Source organism: Dendrobates tinctorius, unplaced genomic scaffold, assembly GCF_039654945.1.
Source record: "Dendrobates tinctorius isolate UK_male_01 unplaced genomic scaffold, ASM3965494v1 ptg000004l, whole genome shotgun sequence".
Taxonomy (NCBI): Eukaryota; Metazoa; Chordata; class Amphibia; order Anura; family Dendrobatidae; genus Dendrobates; species Dendrobates tinctorius.
The window spans coordinates 29,950,331-29,971,065 of NW_027361672.1; the positions used below are offsets into that span (position 1 = coordinate 29,950,331).

The following is a 20,735-nucleotide window of genomic DNA, read 5'->3' on the forward strand; positions in this document are numbered from 1 at the left end:
TTCAGTTTTTATTTAATACATGCAGTTTAAAAAAAGAGCTGTAAATTTTGATATTTAATGATTTTTGCATCTTTTCTCATGAAATGAGGGTCATAATATTTCTACGATATCATTGGAAAATAAAATAGATTGTCACTCAGAAGTAACACTTATTTTTTATAATATAATGTACCAGAAAGCCGGAAAAAATTTAAGAGCGGCAAAATTCCGCAAGTGTTTTTTGGGTTTTGTTTTTTCATCATTATGTGGTAAAAATGATCCGGAAAGAAGATTCATTATCTAGGGGAAAGGGATTAAAAATGAAATAATATGTACAGTATGTTTGGTATAAACGGTTAAAAAAAAAAAAAAATAAAGTTGCTTGTGTTGCCATTTTCCAACACTCGTAATGTTTTCAATTTTCAATCAACGGAGCTGTACAAGGGCTTGTTTATTTTTTGCCCTGAGCCAACATTTTTACCAACATCATTATGGGGTAGTTACGATGTTTTGATAGCCTCTTATTGTGTTTTTTTGCATTGTTGCGGCGGCTGAAAAGAGGAGTTCAGGCATTTCGACTTTTTTCTCATTACAGCATTTACCAATCACATTAATTTTCTGATTGGCAAATTGGACTTTTATGGACGTGCAGATACCATGTGAATTTCTTTATTCTTATATGGGGGAAAAAGTGAGGGCTTGAATATTTAAGCCAAGTGCACACATTGAGAATTTGGGGAGTTTTTTTTATTTATTTGTAACCAAAACCAGGAGGTCAGAAGTATAATAGGCAATGTATACAAGGAGTGTGGATTGCTTCTGCGCTGCCGCAATAATACAGTTTCCAGAAATGGTATAATAGTAATGGTGGTTTATTCAACGCGTTTCAAGGTCTTACTGACCCCTTCTTCAGGAAATGCCACACAAAACAAAGAAGCATTACACTTACATTCCTTAAGTACATGCCGAAATAAAAAAAAAAAAAAAAAAGCCAAACATTCAAATGACACGTGATGACAGGATTCAAAAATAGCAGACCGTGAGCATATATTTGACAGCATAAAATAAATGAATTTCCGATTGCTTACTAACAAATTCCTCTCTATTACATGAAATATGGCCAAAAATTTGAAACCTTTTACCATCAGTTAAATTAACTGCAGAAGCGCTACCAAATGGATTCCAAAGGAAAAAAAAAGGAAAAGAATCAGGGAAGAACCTGCGAATGGACACATTCAAGCACCACATTTGGCCACGCTGTAGTCGAGCCACCAGAACAGTCAATAAAGTTAAGAGGACATGTACTGGATTAAAAATGAACTATTTTGCTGAAATACCACCGAAAAAAAAACACACTAAACCTTTATTGTTAAATTGTTACCAAAAATAATTCCACAAAAGAGGATTAAGAGGTTTCTTAAAAGTTATTATTAAAACATAAGTAATTATTTGCCGCTTGTGAATGTCCTTTTTAAAATGTTTTTCTTTTATTTATTATGGACATTTATTAAAGCAATTATGCTGAAAAATGGGACTAAAAAATGGGACTAATCATGACATGAAGCTATTCCTCCTGACAGCAAGATAGGAAGTGGTGGTGCTTGAATGTGTCCATTCGCAGGTTTTTCCCTGATTCTTTTCCTTTTTTTTGGAATCCCTTTGGTAGCACTTTTGCAATTTAACTGATGGTAAAAGTTTTTTTTGCTATTTTTGGCCTTATTTCCTGTAATAAAAGGAATTTATTAGTATGCAATCAGAAACTCATTTATTTTATGCTATCAAATATATGCTCACTATCTGTTATTTTTGAATCCTGTCATCACGTGTCATTTGAATGTTTGACGCATTTTTTTTTATTTCGGCATGTACTTAAGTATAATGCTTTTTTATGTTTTGTGTGGCATTTCCTGAAGAAGGGGTCAGTAAGACCTTGAAACGCATTGAATAAACCACCATTGCTATTATACCATTTCTGGAAACTGTATTATTGCGGCAGCGCAGAAGCAATACACACTCCTTGTATACATGGTCTCTTATGGTTGGTTACCGTCCCGTGAATTTGCAGCAGCCGACATTTTGAACCCTTACCAAGTATCAGGTGAGCAGTTTTCTTGGAGATTATCCCTTCAAATCTGTGAGATAAGACCCTATTTGCGCTTTCTCCACTCCTTTCTCTAAAATTCTATAAGTATAGGGAACATAGGCACCACTTCTGCATTTTTCACCCACTCCTGGTTGTACATGTCTCACACTGGCTATTCCCCCTTATATTTATAGCATGATCTGGATGTAGATTCTCATACAGATCAGTGTCCGCCCCAAAGCCCTGAACAGCTCATTTACATACAAGAAAAATATGGGATTTCTCTGGTATAAGACATTGGATCGAAGACATTTTATTCAGCTTTCCATGACCAACGTGCCCATATAGACTGCTTAGGAGGGTTAATATTACAGACAAATTCCCTTAAACCTCTTCACCACCTTGGGATTTTCTGGTTTTGGGCTTTAGCTTTTTACTCCCCTTCTTACTAGAGTCATAACATTTTTAATTTTCTGTCAATATGGCAGTGTAGGGCTTGCTTTTTTGCGAGACAAATTGTACAACACCACTGGTTTTACTATCTCGTGTACAGGGGGAAAAAAAAATTCAAGTGCAGTGAAATTGCAAAAAAAAAAAAAAAAAAAATTATTTTTTTTTAACCACACACAATGTGCACTAAATGTTAAAACTGACCTGTTATTATGATTCTCCAGTTCAGTATGAGTTTACAAATACCAAACATGTACAAGTTATTTTTTATTTAAGTGGTGAAATTTTTTTTTTTTTTACAAACCTAAAAAGCACTATTTTCAGAGATTCTTGTCTCCATCTTTCGTGATCTGGGGCTGTGTGAAAGCTTATTTTTTGCGCAACAAGCTGGACAATGTTATCAATACCATTTTGGGGTAGATATGATCTTTTGATCGCTTGGTATTGAAATATTGTGGCACCCCAAAAAACGTAATTCAGGCATTTTGATTTTTTCTTGTTACGCAGTTTACCGATGGATTAATTTCTTTATATAATTTTCAGAGATTGGGCATTTCTAAACACAGCGATACCAAATATATGTATTTTTTTTGCCTCATTTTGAACTGAGCAAAAAGGGGGTAATTTTAACTTTCTACTTTTTTTAATTTTCACTTGCTTCAAGGAGACTTGAAACTTCAATCTTCTGATCCTTGGGCTACACAGAGGGGCTTGATCCCTCCTATGTGTAGCAAAAATAATCATCTACTATGAATGCCTGTCATGGGGCAGCGCTCATAGCAAATCTGCAATGACATTCACAGAGTTCTCCTGCAGACCACCGGTTGCCATGCCAACACATCTGCTCCCCACGATCATGAGACGGCCTTCCAGCATGTTAAAAGCCGCTCTCAAAGTTTGACAGCGACATTTAACATGTTAGCCTCGGGTGGATTACAATTCCACTTGTGTCTTCTAGAGGCACATGACAGCAGATCACATCAGCTGTCATGTGCTCGAAAAGATGCGACCTCCACGCTGGAGCCTGCATCAAAGTGGGGGAGGTGACCTATGATGCACCTATACGTCATATCATAAAGAAGATAAGTTAGCTTTACTGTCGCCTTTTCACTATTATATAAGCCAATTCATGAGAAATATGGCAAGTCATAAAAAGCTTTTGGGAAATTAAGGTTTTTTTTTTTTTTAAAGAAAAATAAGAAATCCACTTGCAAAAACAAAATGTAAAAAGCAGTAACAGAACATGGAAAATACCGTTTCAAAATCCTCTTCAGTGATTGCTGTGAACGCTTCAGCAAATAAACTATCTTCAAACCACTCTTGAGCAACCTTATCTCTTATCTTTTTAGTAGTAATTCTGAACAGAACTTCAGTTATAGCAACTTGAATTTCATAGTCTAAATTGAACAAAAGAAAGAAAAAAAAAAAAAAAAACACATTAGAAGGTTTTTTCCAAGTGAATGTAGTATAAACTAGAAATTTAAAATTTTATGCACAGACACAATTGAATGCAAATATTTAATGTTTCTAAAGGTTCTTTTGCCAACAGAGATCTCTCCCAACTTTTCAGAACGTAGGAATGCTCATCTCGGCCTAACAACTTTGTGGGCAGATGAGAGTAATCTACTACTGTCAAAGCACCTTTGTAAATTGCTCATCTTTCTTTAAAAAAAAAAAAAAAAATTAAAAAAAAGATTGCGAATTTAAAACTTCAACTGCCCGATTGTCTACACTGACAAAAGGAGAGTCAGGTGACTACCAGAAGCACCAAGGTTACTTACCAGTAGCCGTTTTTTCCAAACCCATGACAGCACACCTGAGAGAGGGATCCCCCCAGCCAGGACAGGAAACCTACTGAAATAAAAGGGCTGTACCTCCCCCTCGTTTCAGTTGGGTTACAGAGAATGAGCTGCCCCCCGGTTAGTTTACACAGAAAACCAACACCACATTATATAAACTAAAAGGCACCCAAACTATGGTGCACACCCAAGGAGGGGAATATACGGGTGCTGTCATAGGTTCCGGAAAAAACGGTTGCCGGTAAGTAACCTTGGCGTTTTCCCTTCACCCATGACAGCACACCTGAGAGATTTTTGGAGAAATGCAAACACCTTAGGGAGGGACCACCACTTGTACCACCCTTCTAGCAAAGGTTAGATCAGCCGAGGAGGACAGATTCAGTTTGTAGTGCTTAAAAGAAAGTAGATGGTGAGGACCAGGTAGCTGCCTTACAGATCTGATCAATCCAGACCTGGGCAAAGTGCGGCCCGCAGGCCACGTCCGGCCCTCTGGCTGTCTCAGTCCGGCCCGTGGACCGAGACAGCATCAAAGTGGGGCTGAAAACCTGGGGTCCGCAGGCTGCACCGCGCCCGCCCACTCGCTGTCTCCCGCAGTCAGCATTGGTGAAGGGGCCTCCGGCCACTTCCTCCACCAATCAGCGTGTGAAACAGCTGAGGCGATGATGTACACGGGGAGGCTGTGTGGGGCTCATGCCGTATGTAGTGAGGCTGTGTGGGGCTCATGCTGTATGTAAGGGGCTGTGGGGGGGGGTTCAAAGATATATAGGGCAGTGTCAGCATACTTAATTATGCTCAATATTAAGTGATACAATATTAATAAATTAATAGAGTAGAATTATTATACAGCGCCATTTATTCCATGGTGCTTTACATGTGAAAAGGGAAATATGGACAAGTACAATAAACATGTGCAAAACAAGGGACACACAAATACAGAAGGAGAGAGGACCCTGCCTGTGAGGGCTCACTGTCTACAGGGATGGGTGAGGATACACTAGGAGAGGGTAGAGCTGGTTGTGTGGTGGTTCAGTAGACTGATGATCATTGCAGGCTGTAAGCTTGTCAGAACAGGTGGGTCTTTAGGTTATTCTTGAAGGTTTCCGTTGTTGGCGAGAGTCTGATGTGTTGCGGCAGAGAGTTCCAGAGTAGGGGGAAGAACGGGAAAAGTCTTGTATGTGGTTGTGGGAAGAAGAGATAAGGGGGAGTAGAGGAGATCTTGAGAGGATGGGGAGTAGAGGAGATCTTGAGAGGATCGGGAGGTTGCGTGCGGGTAGGTACCAGGAGACCATATCACAGATGTATGGGGGAGACAGGTTGTGGATGGCTTTGTATGTCATGGTTAGGGTTTTGAGCTGGAGCCTCTGGGCAATAGGAAGCCAGTGAAGGGCCTGGCATAGGGGGGAGGCTGGGGAATAGCGGGGGGACAGGTGGATTAGTTGGGCAGCAGAGTGTAGGATGGACTGGAGTGGTGCCAGAGTGCTGAAGGGGAGGCCAGAGAGTAGGAGATTGCAGTAGTCGAGGCGGGAGATAAGGGCGAGCACTAGTTTTTGTGGTTTCATGGTTGAGGAATGCGCGGATCCAGGAAATATTTTTAAGTTTGAGGAGGCAAGGGCTTGGATATGTGGTTTGAAAGAGGGCAAAGTCGAGGATCACCCCAAGGCACCGAGCATGTGGGACTGGGGAAAGCGAGCAGCCATTGACAATGATGGCTAGGTCTGGTGGAGGGGTAGAATGAGATGGGGAAAGATGATGAATTCTGTTTTGTCCATGTTCAGTTTGAGAAAGCGAGCAGAAAAGGCGGCTGAAATAGCAGACAGGCATTGTGGGATTTTGGTCAGTAAGCTAATTTCAAGCGATTAGTTTGGTCCGCCACAACAGTCATGGTCTCTCATGTGGCCCCTTGGGAAAATTAATTGCCCACCCCTGGATCAATCAATACCTCCGCCTTTTCTGCCCAGGATGGTTCCAGCACGCACCCCTTGATGTCATGCGGGCACGTCCTTTCCCAGCGTTCCTCGTGCGCAACATCAGCGGTGTGCTCCCCCAGAAGCCCGGCCCACAGCAGGCAGAAGAGGGAAAGCGGTGTGGCGGCCGCAGAAGAGTCACTGGGTCCATGACTGCGCCGCTCCACGCCCGCACATATGTTGAGGCCCCACAGGACCCACTGATGGCACTTCCACCATCTGAAGGCCAGCATACAGGTGCTCTGCCTGTTCTTCCAGTGCTGGGACAGGCATGGGTGAGTGGATAAGTAAAAGTCTTCAAACCCCTGGGTTTTCGGCACGAGAGTTCCCATCAGGACAGGAAACCCAACTGAAGCGAGGGAGAGGGACCGCCCTTTTATTTCAGAAGGTTTTCTGTCCTGGTTGGGCGGATCCCTCTCTCAGGTGTGCGGTCATGGGTGAAGGAAAAAAAACCTTTTGTGGAAGATGGCAAACAAAAAAACCCCCAAAACAGTTTAGAAAAAAAAAAAAAAAAAAATTTCGATTTGTTCATATGAGCAATTGCTAACATTTTTATATTGCACCCTCTATATACCCCTCTTCAATAGATTTACAGAAATAGTATACCTCCAACTTCAAACAGTTTTCTTGCCAAGCCTTGCCTGCAGAAAAGAGATTTAAAGATGTAAACTGTTTTGCGATCTTTAAATAATCAGATGCTAACAAATTAGCTACTCTCCCTCACTACTGAAATCTGTTATCACACTACTTTTCTTACAATCACCAAATGATACTGTTTTCCAAAAGCACTTGCATAAATTTTATAATACATAGACATACGGCAATTTATACAGATACACCTAAATAAAATGTCAATGGTTGGTGATATCAACTTCCTGTTTGTGGCACATTAGTATATGGGAGGGGGGAAACTTTTCAAGATGGGTGGTGGCCATTTTGTAGTCAGCCATTTTGGATCCAACTTTATTTTTTCAATGGGAAGAGGGTCATGTGACACAAACTTATTGAGACTGTCACCGAAATGACAATATTGTGCTTGATTTTAAAGAAACTTTATTCTTTCATGAGTTATTTACAAGTTTATGACTACTTAAAAACACCAAGGTTACTTACCGGTAGCCGGTTTTTCCGGAGCCCATGACGTCACACATGAGAGAGGGGATCCGCCCAGTCAGGACAGGAACCCTACTGAAGATAAAAGGGCGGTACCTCTCCCTCGCTTCAGTTGGTTTACAGAGCATGGAGAGGCCCCCCGGGTTAGTACACATGGTAAAACTATCACCACATTATATCTAACTAAAAAAACACCCAAACTATAGTGCACACCAAAAGGAGTGAAAAAGGGGGGGGGAATATACAGGTGCCGTCATGGGCTCTGGAAAAAACGGCTACCGGTAAGTAACCTTGGTGTTTTCCAGTCTCCCATGACGACACACATGAGAGACTTTTGTAGAATAAGACACCTTAGGGAGGGACCACCGCTTGCAGCACCCTTCTACCAAAGGTTAGGTCAGTAGAGGAAGACAGATCAAGTCGGTAGTGCTTAAAAAAGGTAGAAGGTGAGGACCAGGTAGCGGCTTTACAAATTTGTTCAATCGATACCTCAGCCTTCTCTGCCCAGGAGGTAGCCACGGCTCTGGTGGAGTGAGCCTTGATGCCTTCTGGAACCGGAGCACCACTTGTGGAGTAGGATAACATAATGGCCTCCCTGATCCATCTGGCAATGGTACTCTTAGCTACCCCGTGCCCTTTTCTACTACCCTGAAAGGCTACAAAAAGGGACTGATCTTTTCTCCACTGACTAGTTACTGACATATATTGTACTATAGCTCTTCTTACATCTAATGTATGGAACTTTTGCTCCCCAGGGGTCTAGGATTATTACAGAAAGATGGCAAGGAGATTTCCTGAGTCCTATGAAACTTTTGGACTACCTTGGGGAGATGGGCCGGGTCTCGTCTTAGAACCACTCGGTCATCCAAGATCTGTGTATATGGAGGACATATAGACAGAGCTTGTAGGTCGCTGACTCTTCGGGCTGATGTTAAGGCTACCAGTAAGGCAGTTTTAAGTGTAAGTAGCTTTGGTGACAGCTCTAGTAGTGGTTCAAAGGGGTCTTTGCTTAAGGCCTCTAAGACTAGGCTGAGGTCCCAGGGTGGTATCTTTGGGATAAAGACCGGCCTTGACCTGCCACAGGATTTTATGAATCGGGACACCCACTTATTGGCTGCCAAGTTGCAGTTATATAGGGCCCCCAAAGCTGAGACTTGAACTTTGAGTGTGTTAGTGGCTAACCCCAGTTGTAGCCCCGACTGTAAGAACTCTAGGCTAGGTCCCACTGGCGCTACATTTCCCAAGGGTTCCCCCAGGAAGTCTAGGAACTTTTTCCACGTTCTACCATAGATTTGGGATGTTATAGGTTTCCTACTTTTCTACAGGGTGCAGACTAACCCTGGAGAGAATCCCTGGCGACTCAGTAGTGCCCTCTCAAATTCCAGGCTGCTAGATGGAAGCCCTTCACCTGAGAGTGGACCACTGGTCCCTGGGAAAGCAGGTCTGGAATCTCCGGTAGTATCCATGGATCTGTCACTGACATGAGCCTCAGAAGGGAGAACCAAGGCCTTCTCGGCCAAAACAGAGCTATCAGAATTATTCTCGCTCGATCCTCCCCGATTTTCCTGACCACTACTGGGATCATTGTTATCGGGGGAAATGCATAGGCCAGGATGAACTTCCAGGGTATTTGTAGGGCATCTACTGCGAAGGGGTTTTCCCTTGGATTTAGTGAGCAGAACTTCCTGACCTTTCGGTTGTGTGCGGTAGCGAACAGGTCTATCTCTGGTTTGCCCCAGGCCTGAACTATTTGATGGAAGACTTGGGGGTTTAGGGACCATTCTCCTTGTCTTAGATGCCTGCGACTCAGGAAGTCTGCCTGTATATTTTCTGCCCCCTTTATGTGCAGTGCTGTGATGGATAACAGATGTTGTTCTGCTAGCTGGAAGAGTAGATCTGATATTTGCATGAGGCCCCGAGATCTCGTTCCCCCCTGGTGATTGATGTAGGCTACTACTGCCTGATTGTCCGTCATGACCCGGTTGTGGCGGCCCCGAAGTAAGGGAAGGAAATGTTTCACTGCTTTTTCCACTGCGCATAGTTCTTTTACATTTGAACTGTGATCACTTTCTAGCAAGGACCAGGTCCCCTGTATTGAGTGGGATCTCAGGTGTGCTACCCATCCTGTGGCACTCGCGTCTGTTGTAATGATGTCCTCGACTGTTTTTTGCCACGGGACACCGGCTGTTAGTTTCTTTTCTACAGTCCACCCGAGCAGGGAATCTCTTACAGCCACTGAGAGACATAGTTTGCCTTCTAAATGCCCTTTTAATTGTTTCTGTGCTGACAGAACTTCCCACTGTTGTTGCCTTACGTGGTACTGTGCCCATGCTACTGCGGGTATGCATGATGTCAGTGAGCCTAAAAGGGACATTGCGTTCCTCAGTGTCATATTTGGCCTTTGTATTGCTGTGCGAGCTAGGCCTCTTATTTTGGTCACTTTGCTCTCTGGTAGGAGGCAGCGTTGTTGCTCGGAGTCCAATATCAACCCTAGGAAGGATTGCTCTTTTGCTGGGGTTATCCTTGATTTGGGGATGTTTACTATCCATCCTAGTCCTACTAGAATTACTATCACTTCCTTCACTTGATGTGTGCAGTGGGAATCCGACCTCCCTATTACCAGAAAGTCATCTAGGTATGGGACGATCACTATGTCCCTGGAACGCAGAAAAGACAATACTTCGGCCATCACTTTGGCCTGTCTACAGCCCCCAGAGTATTCACCAAACGGAAGGGCTGCGTATTGGTAGTGTTTCACCTGCCCCTGGACATTGAGCGCTACTCTCAAATATTTTTGATATTCCCGATGAATTGGGATGTGATAGTAGGCATCTTTTAATTCTATCACTGCCATGAGGCAATGCTGTAACAGGATCTTTGTGGCCGTGTTGATTGACTCCATTTTGAAGGAGCAATTGTCTACCCACTGACTGAGTCTCCTCAGGTTGACAATGGTTCTCCAAGAGCCGTCTGGTTTTTGCATTAAGAAGAGGGGGGAGTAGAACCCCCTTCCTTCTTCTTGCACTGGGTCTTCCTGTAGGACTTGTTTTTTCACTAGTCCCAAGACTTCCGTCTCCAGGGCCAGCTGTTGCTCTTGGGCTTTCCTTCTGGGTGTCATTATAAAGGTATGCCTGGGCGGACGGATGAATTTTATTTTTAAGCCATCCTTGATTATATTTAGGACCCATGTACTGGGGGAGATATTTGCCCAGGCGGAAAGTAAGAGAGAAAGCCTTCCTCCTACCCCCGGCCCAATGTCATTGGGGAGATTTTTTGGAGGAAGTGGAGGGCCCTTTAAACATATAGCCCGATCCTCCTCTTTCTTTAAAGTCACAGCTTTTTCTATCCCCCGGGGGACAACCCCTGTTAAATCTCCTCCTCCGAAAGGGCTGCTTTTTAGGTTCTCCCGGAAATCGGGGAAAGCTCTTCTTCCTATCCCCCGCATGTTCCAAAATCTCTTCTAGTTTTTTCCCGAAGAGGAATTGGCCATCGCATGGAATGGAACATAACCTATGCTTCGATGGTAAGTCTCCGGGACACCCTTTAAGCCACAGGGCTCGTCTTGCCGCATTTGACAGACTTGCTGCTCTAGCCGTCAACCTTGCAGGGTCTGCAGAGGAATCCGCTAGGAAAGCCGCTGCTCCGTGCACCAGTGTCAAATTAGACAGAATTTCGTCCCTAGGAACTCTATCCTTGATCTGGTCCTCTATTTGTTGCAGCCAGACCATGAGGGCACGAGCGGTACAGGTACCAGCTATCGCTGGCTTCAATCCACCTGCTGAAGCTTCCCAGATGTGTATTAGGAAACCATCTGCTTTTTTATCAAGCGGGTCTTTCAACACGCCGGAGTCCTCTAATGGTAGGAATACCTTTGAGGATCTGGCTACGGCCCCATCAATTTTAGGGACTTTTTCCCAGGTTTCTGAATCCTTCTGCTCAAAAGGGTACCTCCTCTTTGATGTGGAAGGTAAGCCCCCTGACCTCTGATTTTTTCCATTCCCTGTCAATTAGTGCTTTTATTTTACCATTTACAGGGAAGGTACGTTTTCGCTTTTCCTCCAGTCCTCCAAACATTACATCCTCTAATAATTTGGGAGCTTTTTCCTCTTTAAGGCCCATCGTAGCCCTAATAGCTTTAACCAGCTTTTCCACGTCCTCCGCTGGGAAACATGGACGGCCGCCTATATCGCTGTCCGAGGAGGATTCTGAGGACTGAGTAGAGGAAGAGGAGGCGGAGGGGGACAAGGGTCTATCCCACCCCTTCTGCCTTGGCGAGGCCTCTGAATCGGAGCTCCTACGGTTTCTTTTCTCTTTCTAAGGGCTGCCTTTAGGGAGCCTTTCACCTCCTGTTGTATTAACTCTTTAAGGCTAGCCACCAAATCAGGGGTCTCCTCCTGTATAGCTTTGTTTATACAGTCAGCGCAGAGGTCTTTCTGCCACTGATCTGCCAGCGGGTTTTTACATAGGGCGCATTCTCTATTTTTGGTTTTGCTGCTGGCCTTCCTCGACCCCTAGTGATCAAACAGAAAAAAAAAGGAACCCCGTTACCATAAGGGTGACATTCACGAAGATCACTCACCACCGCTGTCAATCAGGGGTACCGATCTCAGAGGCTCCTCAGATGCACTTGTGACGTTCCTCCTGGACGTCTCAGAGTCATGCCGGTCGCGTTTACGACTGCCGCTCCCACCACTCGAGCAACTGCTCCTGGTATGCTGGCGGCTCGGCCTGGCATCTGGCGAGAGGTCTTGCTGCTGACGCTGCTGTCGCTGCTCGTCTTGCCCCACTTCCATCCTGAAGCCTTGGGCATGAGTGCGTCTTCTGTGGTCATCCCCCTTATGTAAGGGGGATCCACTGCACTCTCCGCCTCCTCCGGTTACCCCACAACCCCTCCCCCCTGCCATGCCGCCGGGATCTTTCGCCGGCTGGCGTTGTTTTCTATGGGCGCCGCCATCTTGGATCGTCGGCGCCGCCTCCCGACGTCACACGGGCACGCCCCTTTCCCAGCGTGCCCTGCACGTGACGTCAGAGGGGCGCAACCCGGAAGCGGCCGCTTCCTGACGCTCCTGCGCCGCTTCCGGACGCGGCAGAGGGGGAGAGGGCGGCGCGGCAGCCACGGCAGAGCCCCAGGACCCCAGCCGTGCTGCTTCTGCGCCCGCTCGGACGCTGAGCCCCCTGGGGACCCATAGACGGCGCTTCCCCCTCCCGACGTGCAGCGCTCAGGAAACCAGCCTGATATTCAACGCCGGCACGGGAGAGGGGCAGGTACGTGTGACCGCTGTCTTCAGCACACGGGTCCCTGTCAGGACAGGAAACCCAACTGAAGCGAGGGAGAGGTACCGCCCTTTTATCTTCAGTAGGGTTCCTGTCCTGACTGGGCGGATCCCCTCTCATGTGTGCCGTCATGGGAGACGGGAAAAATGTGTTCAAAGTGCTGCCCATTGTGTTGGATTGTCAATGCAACCCTCTTCTCCCACTCTTGACACACTGATAGCAACACCGCAGAAGAAATGCTAGCACAGGCTTCCAGTATCCATTGTTTCAGATGCTGCACATCTCGTATCTTCACAGCATAGACAATTGCCTTCAGATGACCCCAAAGATTAAAGTGTAAGGGGGTCAGATCGGGAGACCTTGGTGGCCATTCAACTGGCCCACGACAACCAATCCACTTTCCAGGAAACTGTTCATGTAGAAATGCTCGGACCAGACACCCATAATTGATTGTATGGTGTGGTATATGGGGTACAAAGATAATGGGGCCATTATTCATCAGTGGAAACCTCAATGCCACAGAATATCTGAAATTGCTACATGATGTGTTGCCCTCTTTAATATGGCACGTTCCCTGAGTTTTTCCAGCAAGATGGTGCACCACTACATTATGGGAGTCAGGTACAAGCATTCCTACAAGGAATCTGACCCCCTTAGACTAGCATTTCTTCGGTGGTGTTGTTATCAGTGTGTCAAGAGTGGGAGAAGAGGGTTGCATTGACAATCCAACACAATGGGCAACACTTTGAACACATTTTTTTAAGTGGTCATAAACTTATAAATAACTTATGAAAGAATAAAATTATGTTAAAACCAAGCACACCATTGTTTTTCTTGTGAAATTATCAAGAAGTTTGATATGTCACATGACCCTCTTCCCATTGGAAAAAATAAAGTTGGATCCAAAATGGCTGACTTCAAAATTGTGGCCATGGTCACCACCCATCTTGAAAAGTTCCCCCCCTCCCATATACTAATATGCCACAAACAGGCAGTTGATATCACTGTATATTATATATTATACACACACATACATACACACACTAAATGATTGATTTGAGAATTTATGTGATTAAACTACTATCGGGGATCACAAGCTCAGTAGTCTGATCATTAATAAGGGTTATCCTCTTAGGCCAGGTTCATACTGCGTTAGTGCAGTCCGTTCAATGCATAGCGTTGACGGACTGCATTAACACTACTCGCATAACGCAATCGCGTTATGTGCTCCTGAGGTCCATCACCCGACCCGCAGGAGGGCAATCAATTCATACAGGTACAGGGGGCGTGGCTTAGCCCCCCACATGGCTATGATCGCTCTGATTGGCTGTTAAAAGTGAAACCGCCAATCAGAAAGATTGTAATATTTCACCAATGAAATATTACAATCCAGCCATGGCCGATGCTGCAATAGCATTGGCCATGGCTGGAGACACCGATCCGACCCCGCCATGACTGACGGCGCCGATCGGCTGCCACTGTCATGATCTGCTCCCCCCCTTATGATCACCCCCCCTCACCCTGCACGGTGACTACGAAGTCCCTTTGGCTGTCCCAGATCATGGGCGCTGCCATCTTGGAAAGTGATGGGCGCATGCGCAGTGCGCCCGCCGGAATCTGCAAAGCTGCAGATTCATTCATTTATTTTGATCACTGATAAACTCTCACAGTGATCAAAATTAAAAAAAAAAGTAAATCACCGCCCCCATAGGTAGGAACAAATAAAATAAAGAAAATATTTTGGAATTAGGGTTAAGATTAGTGTTTGGGGTGGGTTGGGGTTGGGATTAGGGTTAGACTTGTGGTTAGGGTTATGATTAGGGTTGAGACTAGGGTTAGGGGTGTGTTGGGGTTAGGGTTGGAGATAGAATTGAGGGGTTTCCATTGTTTAGGCACATCACGGGGTCTCCAATCGCGACATGGTGCCACCATTTATTCCAGCCAATTTTGCGTTCAAAAAGTCAAACAGTGCTCCCTCCATTCCGAGCCCCGACGTGTGCCCAAACAGTGGTTTACGCCCACATATGGGGTATCAGCGTACTCAGGAAAAATTGCACAACAACTTTCGGGGTCTAATTTCTCCTGTTACCCTTTGGAAAATAAAAAATTGGGGGCTAAAAATTATTTTTGTGGAAATTTTTTTTTTTTTTATTTTCATGGCTCTGTTATAAACTTCTGTGAAGCACTTGGGGGTTCAAAGTGCTCACTACACATCTAGATAAGCTCCTTGGGGGTTCTAGTTTCCAAAATGGGGGTCACTTGTGGGGGGTTTCTACTGTTTAGGCTCATCAGGGGCTCTGCAAACGCAACATGACACCCACAGAACATTCCATTAAAGTCTGCATTCCAAAATGGAGCTCCTTCCCTTCTGAGCTCTCCCATGCTCCCATACAGTGGTTCCCCCCACAAATGGGGTATTGGTGTACTCAGGAGAAATTGGACCACAGAAGTAGTTGAGCAATTTATCCTGTTAGCCTTGTGAAAATAAAAAATAGCGGGCTAAAAAATCATTTTTGAGGAAAAAAAATGATTTTTTATTTTCACTGCTCTGCGTTATAAACTTCTGTGAAGCACTTGGGGGTTCAGCGTGCTCACCACACATCTAGATAAGTTCCTTTGGGGTCTAGTATCCAAAATGGGGTCATTTGTGGGGGAGCTTCAATGTTTAGGCGCACAGGGGCTCTCCAAACGAGACATGGTGTCCGCTAACGATTGGAGCCAATTTTTCTTTTCAAAAAGACAAATGGCGCTCCTTCACTTCCGGTGTAACAGGCCAGATTAACCCCCCGCCCAGAATATACCCAGGGTTAAAGTGGCCTAGGCCAGATTATACCCCGGGTATATTCTGGCCTAGGCCAAATTATACCCCGGGGTATAAATTGGCCTAGGCCAGTTTATACCCCTCTGGGCCAGAATATACCCCGGGTATATTCTGGCCTAGGCTAAACTATACCCCGGGGCATAAATTGGACTAGGCCAGATTATACCCCTCCGGGTCAGAATATACCCCAACTGCTGTAGATCAGACAGTACACAGGGCCCCAGGCAGCACACGGGGGGCAGAGACAGCGAACAGGGTCCCAGGAAGCACACAGGGGCCCCAGGCAGCACACAGGGGCCCCAGGAAGAGCACAGGGGCCCCAGGAAGAGCACAGGGCCACAGGCAGGGCACGGGGCCCCAGGAAGAGCACAGGGGCCCCGGCAGCCCAAGGGGCCCCAGTCAGCACACAGAAGACACAGGCGGCACATGGGGGGGCTGCAGGAAGCGCACAGGGGCTACAAGCAGCACACAGTGGCCCCAGACAGCATACAGGGGTTAGAGACAGCGCACAGGGCCCCAGAGAGCACACAGGGGGGGGCAGAAACAGCGCACAAGGGGGAGAAGAGACTGTCTCTGCCCCCTGTATGCTGCCTGGGGCCCCCATGCACTGTGCCTGGGGCCCCCGTGCGCCCTCCAAACGTGACATGGCAACCACTACATATTCCAGCATATTTTACATTCAAAAAGTCAAATGGCGCACCTTCCCATATCACAGCCTAAATATCAAGTTGATCACGTTCCAGCCCACAGACGGGGGGTAATAGGGTTAAGATTCTTAAAGACTTGTGAAGCATTTTGGATCCATACCCTACAAACCCCAACACCATTAGGATTAAATAGGGAATATGAAATTCAATATTAGTTTTCCTTCTGTACATGGTCTATATTGTTAGCATCATGGTTTTCTGTATTTACGTTTGAAGTATTTATTATTTATCATTTTTTTCCCCCTAGATTTCTCATTAGACTCTACAACAGGTATGTATTAATACTAGTGTTTAGTATTATACTAATATTGGTTGTCTTTTTACTAATTGATTCTTAATCATGTCTATTAATTTACTAATATAATAATTATTATGTACTAATCCATAACCCCATTAAATTATTCCATTAATATAACCTTAGTAATGAATTCAGTGTTGCCACTATATATTATAGTCTTATCTGGCTGATACTTTGAACAGAGTGCCATAGAATTTACTTTGGAGACTTTACACATGCACAGATGAACATCACGATCTTTTGTGCAGAGTTGTACCATCTAGTTCGGACTTTTCCGGGGATTCCCGGCTTGCACACGCGCAGTTTAGATTAATGCCTTGTCGGCTCTCGTGCTGTCAGTGCGCAGGCTCTCTCCTTACAGGAAGCGCCTTGTTAGCCTGTCAGAATGAACGCTCGGCCATCCTGAAACAGGTGGGATACCGCGGTTATGGCGCTATATAAGAGGCACTCCTTTCACTTTGTTCACTGGTTCTGGCACTCATATGCGACAACGGCTTCCTGACAGGTATGAAATATCTTTGGCAACTCTATGGCCACCTTGTGGGGATCTGATGTCAGTCTAAGGGCGTCTTGGTTTTCTACTTTATCTGATGTATATCATTAAATTGCAGGCAGTAGATTCTTTTGCTCCCCGTTTGGGGATAGCACCATTACTGATTGCCTCATATGTGGATACTAGTGAGAGCTAGATATACTGATCCCGCATATTTCAGGAACAATGGGGTACTATTGGAATTTAAATAACTGGAAACACCTGCTCATGTTTTATTAATTTTACCTTTTTTGTGATTAATGATGAGATTGACCACTGCTATGTTTATGGTATTGTGTTTTCTTTTTGATATCTGATCATCATTTTTGGGATAGGACTCAAGCATTATTAGATTACACCTTTTATAGTTTTATGGATTTCTCTAAATGTCTGGATACTATTAATTGAATTGTCTCTTATGTATATAAATCTCATATTTTGTTTTATATCTTTATGCAGATGTAGGCTTGACAAAGGATTATATTAGCCGAAACTTTGCAAGTGTCTGAATTATCAAGATTTCTTGAGTTCTTTATTGAAAGGGTTGTGTCTTAAATGCCCTAATTTTTTTCTCTTTTTGTAAAAGCCTCTGCCTGATATTTTGTGAGCAAATAAAAATAATTTTGAGTGCCGAAGTTTTTTTGATTATTTTGGACTAATTTTCTTCTGAGCACCTATTTTTGCAAGTGACTTCAAGAGTGAGCACCCCTTTATCCCTTTAATTAGAGTGACGTAGTGCATGGCACTTCTCGTGGTATTAACAACCCTCTTTTAAATTATTTTTTTTTAATTACTTAGCTTTAGAATTTTTTTTCTTCATTTTAATATAGGTATAAGAAAAAAAGCCTAAGTGACAATTTTTCAAGAAAATAGGTACTCCAAGACAAGCTGTATTGCGTTTGAAATAACACTTTTCATGGGACAACCAATTAAAGTAAAATTGCAGTAGCAATATAACAATACACAAATATTTCCAAGAGGCACCCAACTCCCAACTTGTTACTTATGTTAAAAGACAAAAAGGGCTAAAACTTACATTAAAGTACACATCTCCTCCGAAGAATTAAGCTTTTTCTTGTCTTCCTTTAAGGTTTGATCAAGAATGGCGTTCAAAGTCCTTAGAGCCTTTTCCATGACCAGTTTTTGGAGAACAGAGATGCAGCGTTAACAGGAGGGTATCAAGACAGCACAAACATAAAAAATACAATACAGAAAACGCCCACCTCCAATTTAACATGGTATGGAGGCCACTTTTCCACAATGACGATTCCAAGCGTAAAAAGGAATTTGTCTAGCAACTGCTTTATACCTAAAGAAAAACAGGTTTCATAATTTCCAGCAAAACGTAAAAATCCTATTTTAGATTAACAAATGTTGGGCTTTACCCAAAACATTGTACAGAAGTAAAACTACAAAAAAAAAAGCGCCTGTACATCTTGGATCCTTCCCCACTCCCTCCTGACATTATCTGTCCAAGTAGTGCGAGTATGCATCTATACATGGTTGATGGGTGGCTGGACATGTTGAAATTGACATGAGCAGTTACATTAGTGTATGAAGGCCTTTTGAACAACATGTATGTCACCATTGTTATTGCTACATCTGAGAAGACAAATTTAGGGATGACATCTTTTACATAAGTCATAAAACAAACATTATTGTTACTAGTAGAGCTGGTGAGAAATAATTTGCACATCCCATTCCAATGACTGCAACAGTGTTCCGCGGCTGCTGCTGAAGACCGGGAGTATGCCGTTAACCGGCTGACATCTGTGGTTTATGATTAGATGGCAAGGCGCGATATAACACCAAACCGGCTAATTGTTGGTAGTTCTGGCACAGGAGGAGAAGTCGTCCATCTCCACCTCTCTGTACACGCTGGGAAGTCAGTCATACAGATGTGGGCATTATATCAGCACATTGATGCAATGATTAACAGCACTCCCTGTATAGCCCAGACAGGTGTATCTAGGCTTTCTGGCACCAGGGGCAAGAATTCGGTTCGGCGACACCACCCCCACCCCCCCAAGCACACATGCAGTTTGCACACTTAGTCATTTACCGACGAGCTGCTCTCCCTAATGCTCTCCATGTTCAGTGAAAAACTGAGAGAAGCAGGAAGAGAAGCTCCTGGTCGCAGGACCATAAGTATGAACATTGCATATAAGTGAAGTGTCCATGTGATGACTACTGGAACCTGCAGAGCTGAATCCTGACATTGCAGGCTTCTGAATTCTCACAACGAATGCACTGCACACTAGGGTGACCGCAAAAAAAAAAAAATCGATGTCGGAATTTTGTCCGTCTGGACCCCACAAAACGATTCCCCTTTCCAGATATTGAGATAGCCAAAATTTGAGCTCGATCAAACGACGTTAACCCGTGCCGCTCGTCGCTCAAAGTTTGAAAAAAATCCAAATTGAGGTATTTTAAGATTTAGGTATTTTGCATAGTCTGTTAGACTATAAAGAATGTGACAACAACATTGCAGAAATAGCCCTGACCAAATTTTCAAACCATTTGTGGTATTTGAATGCAGAGTTGGTGGGATTATCGTTTTTTGATCCCACCATTACAATGAAAAGTTGTTAATGGCTAATAAATTGCTCAGTAGCACAGATGAACCATCAGAGCACGCTAGGGTTGTAAATCCAAAAGTTAGGAAAGAAAAATTAAAAGAGGTAGGAAGTAACCGACTTTAACGACCTTCTGACAAAAGATGAACAAAAGCAATATGTCCTGCAAGTTGTAAGCAAATGCCGAGCATTATATTCTGACGTTTCAAAAACTACTTTAACAAAAGCTCTAGAATAGATTAGATAACTATGTAAAATTATCAACTCATGTAGGTTAGCGTGCTCTGATGGTTCATCTGTGCTACTGAGCAATTTATTAGCCATTAACAACTTTTCATTCGGCACGGGTTAACGTCGTTTGATCGAGCTGAAATTTTGGCTATCTGGAAAGGGGAATCATTTTGTGGGGTCCAGATGAACAAGATTCCGACATTTTTTTCCCCCCCCATATGAGATCCGGTCACCCTACTGCACACTTTTAGGATTCTCCCTTGCCGATGGACAGTCATGTCAGCACAAGTATGTTATTTGTATTCTTCTGGCCACATTCTGACTAGACATGTCTGACCTCGCTCAGTTCATTTTCATTGAGTGAGGCCACACATGTCTAGTCAGTACGTGACTGCATGTATGTAAATTACTGGCATGAGAGAATCCTAACAGCGTTCAGTGAGCACTGTGAGAATTCAGAAGTCTGCAGTCACATAGAATGACTGCAGACTCATCACAAACCTGGACAAACCCCCTTTAATGCTCCTAACATAAATAAAAACATAAGAATAAGTCAGTATCACAAATATTTACATCCAGGTACCTTATAGATGATGTCGTCTCTGGAGTCTTTTCTTCATCTTGTCCAGACCCCATGATGAGTTTTCTCATCCATAGCTCATCTTTGCAGACTTCCATCTTCTCCGGTCTTCTGCAGCAAATCTCCACATCGATCTCCGAGGCAGAGGTGATATGCATCCTGAAGGGACTTAAGGTCAAAAAGGCACCTGGCCCTGATGGTGTATCTCCAATGTGTCTCTGAAAGTATGTGCTACCCAGCTTGCCCCTATACTGACAAATATATACAATGTGTCACTGAAAGAAGGCGTTGTACCTCAGTGTTGGAAAAATTCCACAATTATCCCTGT

The 20,735-nt window shown here is 44.2% G+C and overlaps 1 protein-coding gene across 6 annotated transcripts in view; it reads right to left on the bottom strand.

The window, feature by feature from the left end:
• The window catches only part of SYCP2L (synaptonemal complex protein 2 like), a 320,192-nt gene that overhangs the window by 242,552 nt on the left and 56,905 nt on the right, over nucleotides 1-20,735 (bottom strand). For all 6 annotated transcript variants that reach the window (XR_012230581.1, XM_073566695.1, XM_073566676.1 and 3 more), the window contains 4 exons: nucleotides 18,244-18,329; nucleotides 18,057-18,145; nucleotides 6,882-6,916; nucleotides 3,767-3,909 (listed from right to left, as the gene is read on the bottom strand). Coding sequence is in view for 5 of the 6 variants with exons in the window: in XM_073566695.1 (XP_073422796.1) it covers nucleotides 3,767-3,909; nucleotides 6,882-6,916; nucleotides 18,057-18,145; nucleotides 18,244-18,329 (353 nt within the window). In the remaining variant the exon portion in view is untranslated. The remainder of the gene's footprint in view (nucleotides 1-3,766; nucleotides 3,910-6,881; nucleotides 6,917-18,056; nucleotides 18,146-18,243; nucleotides 18,330-20,735) is intronic.